The sequence below is a fragment of the Puntigrus tetrazona genome, chromosome 12 (genome assembly GCF_018831695.1).
Source record: "Puntigrus tetrazona isolate hp1 chromosome 12, ASM1883169v1, whole genome shotgun sequence".
Classification (NCBI taxonomy): Eukaryota; Metazoa; Chordata; class Actinopteri; order Cypriniformes; family Cyprinidae; genus Puntigrus; species Puntigrus tetrazona.
This window is the reverse complement of record NC_056710.1, coordinates 3,040,943-3,051,845: the sequence shown is the minus strand read 5'-3', so window position 1 is coordinate 3,051,845 and position 10,903 is coordinate 3,040,943. Positions and strand designations below refer to the sequence as shown.

Sequence of the window (10,903 nt, the reverse complement as noted above, 5' to 3'; positions counted from 1 at the left end):
ATAGATATGTATATTAATGCCTGAATAGTAACAGTACCTTTTGAAGAAGTGCTGGAGAAATCACCACAGTGACAGCAGTTATTCCTTTTTTTTCCTAAAAGTATAGAGGTCTACGCATATTTTCAGTCCCTCTCCCATAAGATTCTGTCTCGCTCTGGTGCCATAGGCTATTTTTTTCCAATCCCCTCCACACACACACCTCTTCAGTCCTCACCTTGTTGCATTTGTCACAGCAGGCAAAGGAGCTACTTTCCCTTGCTGCCTCCCACAATGGTAAAACATTGAGAATATCCAGCCCTGCACCCGGAAACCGTTTATTTTTTTGCTCAATAGATATGTAACACAAATAACATTCTGTACCTTAAAAACGTTAAATGTATTTGAGTAGCTTTTATCTTATATCGAGCCATTTTCATTATGTAAGAGTAATTTCTTTATCCCACTTCTCAAATGCATCGATATCTTCTCTCCCTCTTCCTTACTCAGCAATTCAAAACTTTGTTGCATAAATTCCTTCTGGATAGTTTTGTTCACACCTAGTATGTATCATGAACACTGGCATGTTAATTCGGTGGTAGGCACAGAGTCAGTTGTTTTGAATCATATTAGTCTTCACATAATCTACACACATTCCCTCTGAATGTTAAGTGCAGTCTCACCTTTCTTGAAGTTTGACAGCTGGTGACCTCTTAAGGGGAAACTCCTCCATCTGCGTGAAGATGTGGATTTAATTTACAGTTATTTATGTACATTATCAGATGTTCGTTTTTACTGCTTGAGTGCTTTTTTTAATGTAGGCTGTTTTATGAAACACTTTCCCATTGAGTACCCAACAGCTGTGAACTGACTGATTTCTGAGTAATCATTCTGCCTTTATTGCTTGGTCATGTACACTAGTGATTTCAGTTTTCTGAATTGATCAGAACACACCATAAACTCGTGTTTATATGCAATTCTCTCAGCTTTGGCTGACAGATGGAGATAGGGCTCGAGAGTTGAAATCGGAGCCTGAGGTTTTTTTACTGCTGTATCTGTCAGCAGCTCAGACTCGTGTTTGCAAAACAACAGTCTTTTTTGAGTCTGTTTTCTCCCTGTAACTCTTTACAACCTTGAAAAGGGATTTGGTCTTGAGGCTTGCAAAAATCAACATGAAATCAAAATTGACTCTGTTTGATGTTTCTTGTCTCATTTTGCACTATGCATCAGAACACAGCCTTATAAAGTAATCTAAAGTAATTGTAATCTGTTTACAAATCCTTCTCATCTTCCTTTAGCTCAGGGATTGTCAACCAGGGGCCCAGGACCCTTTAGAGGCCTGAGGTCGAAATTGCAGTAAATTAAATAATTCTTAATTGATTAAATAGCTTAAAAAAAGCACATAAATTATTTTCTCTCTTAATAACAATTTTTTTGTTTTAGAGTCTAGGTCTGTATGAGCAACTGTGTGACAAATGATGTCTGTTTACTAATTTAAAGTACCCCTATTATGGATTTTTGGAAATGACTGAATCTAAATGTGCACCGTTTTAAACTTATTGTCTTTAAAAAGAAAGAGTCGACTCTGAATCATTTAAACAATTCTCAAGCCATTTCATGTTGACGTCAACATGAAACATTAGCATATTGTCCACCCACTCGTTTCTCATTGGTCTACATGCGAATTTATTCTTCGCCACTAGGAGCCACGTTTGGAGTGTTAAAAACTCAAAATGAAATCGACCAATCACTGGAGAATTTTGGACCAGTGTTGCCAATTTAGCAACTTTTCAAACCCCCTTGGCAACATTTTTCCAAAAAAAGCAAATAGTGACAAATCTAATGACTTCTTGGACAAACCTTACCAAGTGTCTATGATAGCCTGGTTTTTAGACTCTTGTTTTCCCAGCGTGCACACACCTTTCTCTGCATCTGCTCTATTCAGCGACCAGCTAAATTGAGCAGAGCTTTCAGTTCAATTAGATATTCTGCTGCTTTTAACTCTATTTTACGTGCAAATGTAGCCAAAATCACAGCACAGCCATTGTCTTTATCTTATGTCTATTGGATTTCATTCAAAAAAACTGCTCAATTAGAAATCAGGAATTCAGTTTAGTGTTGTTGAAGGGAGATCTGGTTAGTAGTCATTATTCAATATTCTTATTTTTTTCTGACAACAGGAACTGTAAAATATATCAATAAAAACTGCTATATTGAGAATTTCGCTGTGTCAAAATACATTATGTGAGCACAGAGAGGCAAAATAATATGACATCATCTAGTGACATTTAGCTGCTTTTCAAGCTGGGTTTAGCTACTCTCCAGTGAAAGAAGTTGGCAGCACTGGTTTGGACAAATGAATTGTTGAACAATCGTTTGGGAGTCGTTGAACAAATAAAGTAAAAATAAATGCATATTATAAGAAAATGAAAGTGTTTTTTTTTGACCTTGCATGCATGTCAACATGTTGCTGTTTGGGAATCCCAAAACCAAAATACGAACCTTTCGTAGCCCATAATACAGTAGTGACGCTTTAAAGCATGTTTAAATTAAAAGTTTATCCATTTTTATTACATCTTTTATATTGTTTTTTGTTGGTTAATGACAATACATAAGGATAAAAAACGACTTTGCTTTGCAGTCTTGATGTTTGTTAACAGCAACGTATGGTCTGTAATATCTAATGGAGGTTGGGAGTTTGTGTATGATAAACATCACATCAAGACCTTTGTATTAGAAGAATGCTTTGTATTTGTGTACACTAGATGCATGGGTCTAATTAGTGTCTGACCTAGGTTGAATACCCAGTATCTTATGTTCATGCATGCAAATTCTGATATCCAGAGGCAAAAAATTAGCCAAACATGTCAACACATGACAAGGTAATTAATAAATAAAGGAATAGATTTCCTCACCATTCCCCGAGGATGTCTGTTTTTCTTTGTGAAGCATTAAATACGTTGATCTCACATTCTTAATTCATGTGATAGATGAATAATAGGCCCTATTTAATGCTCATTTTCATTCACATGAATACCTGTTGCTTCCTTGAGCAGAGCAGCCTCTGTCTAAAGCCTTCCATCTTAAATTAGACACTCTCTGGGAGACAAGCCTTGATCAGAGTTACCATAGCAACAGGTTATCTGACTTAACAAGGTCCAGCTTAGAATTAGACAGAGCTGAAACATCATTGTACCATAAGATAGAAGGAGAGAGAAGGGATAAGTCAGAGTGCCAAAGTTAAATGTAAAAAGTACTTTCATATATTTGCTGCTTATTTAGATATTTTAATTTAATTTAATTCAGGTATTTTAATTTAATAGTTACTTTGAGAAGTGCTGTTGGGTCTTGATTGAAATCTGAAAATGTCTGCATTTTTATGTTCAGAAGGGGGTTTCTCTTAAGGAGGTGATGCATTTGAAAGTAATATTTGGCAGTGGAAAGGTCCTTAAAGCAAAGGTTTACCTAGAAATGATAAACAATGTTACAGCAATGCTTCCATCCACCTATTTTTGTGCACATTTTTGGAATATTCCATAAAAAAAATAATAAATGCCAAGATGCACATAAATTAAAACAAAGCATAAACTGCACAACTGAGTAGGATAAAATCTGATAAGAAAAATGCAACTAAACTAAAAGTTTAATTCAGTTAAATTTTATAGAAACATAACTATTTAGTTTAATTTCGTTTCAAACCTATATAACTTTCTTCCCTCTGTGCAACATGAAAGAATGTTTTTTTTAATCCATACAGTTAAAGTCAATGAAGTTGTTTGGNATAAATGCTTCATCTGATAAGAAAAATGCAACTAAACTAAAAGTTTAATTCAGTTAAATCTTATAGAAACATAACTATTTAGTTTAATTTTGTTTCAAACCTATATAACTTTCTTCCTTCTGTGCAACATGAAAGAATGTTTTTTTTAATCCATACAGTTAAAGTCAATGAAGTTGTTTGGATACCACTGGCATTTATTATATGGACAAAAACAGTAGAAAGGTTATTCAAAATATCTTCTATTGTGTTCCACTAGTCAGTTGTACAGATTTTGCACATCTCTAGGGGAGAATTGATTTCCAAAATGAGTTGTCCTGTAGTTTCTCCATAATGGTCAAGGGTTTATGCACGACTCATTTGCAGAGGATCCCTCTCTGTTTTGCTGTTGTTTATGCTGTTGTGGATTGACAGCAATCAGTAGGTGTTTGATTCAAGAGTCTGAACTCAATCCTGAACCATCAAAGACATCCTGCTCTCCCACAAATCTCAGTGTCAGGGAATCAATTCTCATTGGCTTTCAGCTGATTGTTTGTTGCACGTATTGATGGGCAGACAGGCATAGACTGACGGAGAGAGAGAGAGAGAGAGAGAGAGAGAGAGCATGTTTATGATTGTTCAGAGGAAATCATTCAAACTGTTAGAATGTGTGACAGTACAGAAAAGAATTATGGATGAGGGTAGATCCCAAAGGTATAACGGTGAGATACCCATACGGACTGTTTATAACCTAGTTAGTGCTTTACGACTGCACCCGCTTCAATTCACTTGATCAAAACCATTTAAAGTCTTTCTTTATGACGTCCATTTCCACATTTCAAGCATAACAGGGCTGTTTCCAGATCTCTCATCTCTCCTCCCATCTCTCCTCCACCTGCTTAAAAATCTCTTGACAGCGCTGCACGGGTGGCGGTATCATTTCTCTGCAGATTTCTGTTTATTTGTTTTCTCTAGCAGTGATATTTCATGCGATGACACAGGGTAACCGCTTGCAGTTCCTCCTTTCATCGACTCTTCCTTCCCCCAGGAATAAAAAACACATTATTCAAATGTTTGCCTTTAATGGAGCACGCTGTAGTCATTAAAAAGAGAAGCAAATTAGACAGTGTTCTTATTTTAATTCTATTGTGTACATTTAGAGTATCTTCATGTTTTGTTTATTGCCTGGCTTAATTTAAAAGTGAAACTGCGGCTATTATCATGGAAAGCAATTTACTTGGTCTGTCAGTAATGGAAAAGCCTAGCCACACTTTCTCTGTGTTTGTCTCCAAGGATTATTGGTGGTTTGCCAGTGAACTTTGCTTTGTCAGAATGCTGTCATGCGCATGAAATACGTGTAGATACATAAACAAACCCACGGGGTGCAATGTGTGAGCAAGCAACAAGGGAAGTGACTCCTATTCAGGTGTTTTTGACAAACCTAACCAATATTGACACCCATTATGTTTTGCTTTGTTTGTTAGCATGCATCTCTGAGGCGAACATGACCAGTGCAAGCATTCCTTCTGGTCGAAAATTGGCAAATGCGCTTTTGCGAGTAGCGCATATTGATTTTATTTCAGTTGTTCAATCTTTGTTGGGCATTATTCTGAAGACAAATGTTTCAGAGTCGTGGGGGAACTGATGTTTATGCATTCACCTTGCACTCGCAGCAATAAAGAAGACATGTGTTTGTACCTGTGTGCATTCCTCTCCATCCTCCTGCCTCTGCCAGTAAACCAATGAAGAGGCCAATCAGAACTCACTATAGCTCCCTGTTGACCAATCACTGAGAGTCTCACTGTGTGGAACAATATTTCATCGCAAATGATACTGCGCTCCATTCCTAGCGCTCTAGTTTCACCTCTTACACATGTTTTTGTCTGGTTTTGCAGGATGGGGAGTAATGAAAAAATTCTACATCTGTGTTGTTGCTCTCTGTTGATATCATTTGGCGTCCCTGGATTACATTTGGTCAGACCATAAGCCTTCTTTTGAAAGGAAGCATGTTTCAAGCAAAGCATCTTTCTCCTGTGTAAGGTTGTTGACCCTGAGTGAATGTGAGTTTAGACATCAAACTTTCATAAGACCTATTCCTCCTCAAATTGACCATTTTCCCGTCCGGAAAACCACAGGTATTCTGAGGGTCTTTTTTGTTCTTTATGTCTTTTTGAATCTACAGCTGAGAAAGTGAGAACTGTTATTTCAGACCTTTTTACGAGATGTTTAATTGTGAACTTCAACAAGTTAATTATAAAAAAGCAGAGGGAGAACGTTGCTAGTGCGACGGACATATTTATGTTTATGCTCGTCCTTTTCAGTGTAGTTCAGATTTTAAGCAGAACACATTATTCGCACTTTCTTGCAAGCTGCAGCAGTAAGAAAACCAAGGCAAAGAAAAAAAGGTGAAATCAATGCAGAACAGTAACAGACTGGGTTTTTTTTCCTTTCAGAAACAGGCAGGTTATATGTGATGAGGAGAGAAACACTGCAGATAGCAGACTGGATTTCATTTCAAAGTGTACATCCACTTCAACTGATGCATTTATTCCTTTATGCTTCTTCTTCCAGTGAGAACTGAATTATGGAGGTGTTTTGAAATGTTTTGTTATTGCCATCTGAGAGCGATATATATACGTGCTTCTACTCACCAAGAACATATTTATTTTTTTCCTTTGCCACAGGTCTTTATTTGTGCACACACATCCATATTTTGATAGACAGCTGAAATCCCAGCTCAGTTCTCATCAGCCCTGGGTTTGTCAGCTTTGCCCACCTTTGCAATGGGCACGCATTGTTGAGGCAAACAGGTACAGAGGGCAGTCTGTAGCAGACCTGCAGAGTGCATGTAATGTTAATGAAAACAACTGAGCAAGTTTTCAAAGAAAGACATATATTTGAGGAATAACTTGTGAATGTGCTACAGTGCTGTCAGCGATCGTTTTTTTTATTGTTGCGTTTACGTATTCAGAAGATGCATAGATGCATTTTATCAGTCCTGGCGATCAAACCCATGACCTTGGGAACGCTATGCTAGCGGAGCTCCGTGAATTGTTAAATGATAATGGGGCACAGAAAAGGCTAGATGTTTTTCTTTATCAAGGCAATGCATCGATCCGCTAGCATTTCTTAACAGTTTACAAGGACTCATGTATGATGTATGTGTGATGAAATGATAGAAAGAAAACGAATAGGGTTTTTACTGAAAATCACTGTTTAGAAAGTGCTGCTGCTCGACTTGTTCAAGGTTCACCACAGCTGGAGATGGGACATTATAATCAGTGCTCAAAAGCTGGAAGACATGCAACTGCTTTCAACCAACAATTTCACTTATATATACCAGATAACGGTCACAATTTCTGGGGGTTTCTATTATCAAAAAGTGAGAATTTGTGAGCTATTGAATACTGTAGACTGTTTTTACTGTATTTACTGTTTTATTTTAGTTTGAAGACAACATAAATTGACCCCTTTATGCCATTACGTTGTTGTTACTGATAGAATCCATACATTTTGAATATATGAATTCAATTGTACAGTTCAACTGTATAGTTCTTGTAGATTTTATCATTTACATGTAAAATAAAGATACACTCCAAGCCAGATCTTGAATTTTGAAAAGGCAAAGCAACCACTTTTCTTTTCTCATTCCATACCCAGACTACAATTAGAAGGTCAGTCCATTAAACAGAAATAAATTTCAGTTCTTTCTTAAAACCTTTAAATTGTTGATAAAGTTAATTTAATGTGCACTTTATGCTTTCTTTAATGTGGTAATCTACCAACAGCAAACAAGCCACAATTTTCACCAGCTCAGATCTTGCTGTAGTGAAGAAGTAAACTGACAATCAAACAGAATCATTTGTTCTCATTATCAACACAGCAGAGTAGTCTACTGCACTGTCAGTTATTACAGTAAGTCTTGATTGTCGTTCCTTAAGTGATGCTGTCTCTAATTTTGTAGAACAGTAATGATATTTTTATTTGTCTACATAACACAAACACTTAACAAAGCTAAATAAAAAAGACATATATTATTCAAAATCTGTTGTACACCACATGTAAACCTTCTTTTTCTAATTTACTTTGCCTCACTTTTTAATTAATTACTATTGAAGTTGGATCATGTGCTGCTGTATGTTCTCTCTTTGATTCGTGATATAAAGTAATGATGGTGAAGCGAGCGATCCCTGTTTCTGCTTAATAACGTCACAGTTTTTGCAGTGGAAAAGATGTCACAGTACAAAAAGGCGTAAAAAAATCTTTGAAGGGTGAGATGAAGAATGAAGGGATCAAAAGCTGTCTTCTTCATGAAATCAGGAGTTTCAGTTGAATAAGTCAGCGAGACTCACTTTTCTTCCTTGTCGTTGTGGAAGAGAATTGCAGTCCTGGAAACTCCTGTTGTTCTGATCTATTGCATGCAAGAGAGAAAGAGTTGCCATATAATGTACAGCAGAAAGCAAAGGAATTTGGTTATGACTTTGGGGATTACCCTGCACCACCAACATATATAAATTCGTAATATGATGTTTTGGTCTGGTTGCAAAACAGGAAACATAGAATACAAAAGCGAGGAGTTTATTACAGATGCTTCAGTGCTCTTGCTCTTTCCAGCATATTTCAAGACTGTGATTCTCTTCCTCGGACTGAAGCACATGTGGTGCAAGTGCTGTGCTGAGCATCCAAGTGCAATTCAGTAGAAGAATTCGGATCAATATTTTTTTCATGTTGATGTAAAGAATCACCAGGACACTCTCTATTGTTTTGAAGCATGCATGCAAGCGGCGTTCCAACCTCCAGCTGTTTTTTAATCTTTTCCAGCATCCAATGTGTACTTTGAAATGCAGCTTGAGCAGGAAAATTACTTTTTTTGGTGTTTCATCTGTCTGTGTCTGACATAGAAATACACTACCACTATCTCTTTCTGTATAGAATGCACCTATATTGAACCCGGACAGGATGTTTGATAAGGAACGTTTTTGATCAGTCTCCTGCAATGTGGTCTTATCGTTTCATTACTGCCTGTGGTTAGTCCAATATCTTCTCCCTAAACATGAAAGCCAGGCTGTCCCTCTGCAGGTGTTCCTATCTCACATAATGTAGATGTTCCACTGTGGCCACTGTCAAGATTCACAACCAGATATCTAACAATTCCTATTCCATTTCATTGACAGGTTGCAATTTCATTGCATTTCTTCCCACAGCACTGCATTTTTGCCGAATTCTGTACTATGAGCTGTCACTGTAACTGAAAGGGATAGTTCACCCAAAAACAAAAAATTTGGTCATCATTTACTCACCCACATGTCGTTTCAAATTTTTTTCTTCCGTTCGAAGATAAAAGAAGGTATTTTGGGGGAAAAAAAAGTCTTTTTTGTCAGCAAGTCTAGCCCAATAAGATATGAGTGCAGTACTCAGTAAGACAGAGAGCATGGCTGTGGGCTGAATGGTATAAAAATTTTGATTCTGTTTGATGTGTTGACACCAAGATAAATTTCTACACAGTCAGACAATCCCATTCCATGCAGAGAGAGAAAGAAAACTTTGCTTTTACTTTGCTTTGCAGGGACTACCTGACAATATGACAAAGTCAGACTTGTGTTTAAAATCTTAGAGCACAATACAAGCTTATACAAAAACACTTTGTCTATCTTTCTGTATCCATCTACAGTACACTACATGACACAAACTAACATGATTTTAAAACCATTCTCATTAAAAAAGTCATCCCTTAACATACCTACCTTTTTTTGTCCATACAGTAGATGCAGTAATAGCCAAAACAGACACAAACTTTTCTTTTTACATTGCCACAGGAAGCAACAGGAGTTTTTGAAGTGCACAAAATGTATTCAAAAAAGTTTCAAATCAACTTTTAATGTTTCTTTGAATGTTTCACAAAAGTACTTTTTTAAAAGAGTGTCCTTGGCTCTTATTCTCCATGATTGAGCTTATAATTTTTGTATGCAGACCAAGAAGATTTGTTTATTTTCATCACAGTAATTTTCCTGCATTCTTTTGTCTTTTTGTTTTCTGCAGGCAGTGGAAACAAATCTAGCATCCAAAGATAGTCACTGGGTGTACGCCAATGAGGTAAGCACATATTCATAACAAGTTTCATAACTCATTCTTATCTGTTTCAGAAAAGAGGGATTGACTTCGAAGCTGTTGGCAGCCCAAATTCAGTCTGCTGTCGTCATATCCAATTTCAACTTATAGTGTTTGATATGTGGCACATCTCTCATTGAGTATGTAATATGCTGTCACCATGCTAGAGCAAAGCTGACAGTGGATTATTGCACTGGCACGACTCTGAGCCACAGTTTTGCTCTCCTCATTGCACTGTCTCCCTCTCTGTTGACTGAGAGCTGGATGTGGAAGCAAGACCTAATAAGAGTCTGGCTCTACAAGAACCAATGAGAGCTGAGTACAGCAAGTCTAGCCCAATGAGATATGAGTGCAGTACTCAGTAAGACAGAGAGCATGGCTGTGGGCTGAATGGCATAAAAATTCTGATTCTGTTTGATGTGTTGACACCAAGATAAATTTCTACACATTCAGACAAAAAAGCATCAGACAATGCCTTTACACGCAGAGAGAGGAAGAAAACTTTAATTTTGCTTTGCTTTGCTGGGACTACCTGACAATATGACAAAGTCAGACTCGAGTTTAAAATCTTAGAGCACACTACAAGCTTATACAAAAACACTTTGTCTATCTTTCTGTATCCATCTACATGGCCAAACAAATACTACTTCAAAACTATTCACATGAAAAAAGGCATCCCTTACCTTACCTATGTAGGAGCTTACACTGTTTTGGAAAGAAAAGGGTTTTGATCCGATTTGATAGCTTGGTGTACAAAAATATTGTTGTCATTCAGTCCAAAATTTTTTGTGGAAAACATGAAAATGTTTACTGCGAAAAGCTTAGACATTCTGCTAAGCATCTCCTTTTTTGTTTAGCTGGAGCAAGAATGTCATACAGGTTTGTAACAACATGAAGTTTATCAAATTATGTTTCATATTTGTATTTGTCTATGATGAAGACTACATAATTTTATGCACTTTCTTGAAATTGTTATAGCAAAACCAGTTATTCAGAAGGGGATGCCCACATCTTTTTCAGGCCATGTAGTGCATCTCTCTCTCTCTCTCTCTCTCTCTCTCT

The 10,903-nt window shown here is 36.9% G+C and overlaps 1 protein-coding gene across 3 annotated transcripts in view; it reads left to right on the top strand.

Annotated features, from left to right (window-relative positions):
• LOC122355866 (glutamate receptor ionotropic, delta-1-like) overlaps positions 1-10,903 on the top strand; it is a 78,925-nt gene that overhangs the window by 31,508 nt on the left and 36,514 nt on the right. For all 3 annotated transcript variants that reach the window (XM_043254449.1, XM_043254446.1, XM_043254447.1), the window contains one exon: positions 9,773-9,826. In XM_043254449.1, coding sequence (XP_043110384.1) covers positions 9,773-9,826 — 54 coding nt within the window. The remainder of the gene's footprint in view (positions 1-9,772; positions 9,827-10,903) is intronic.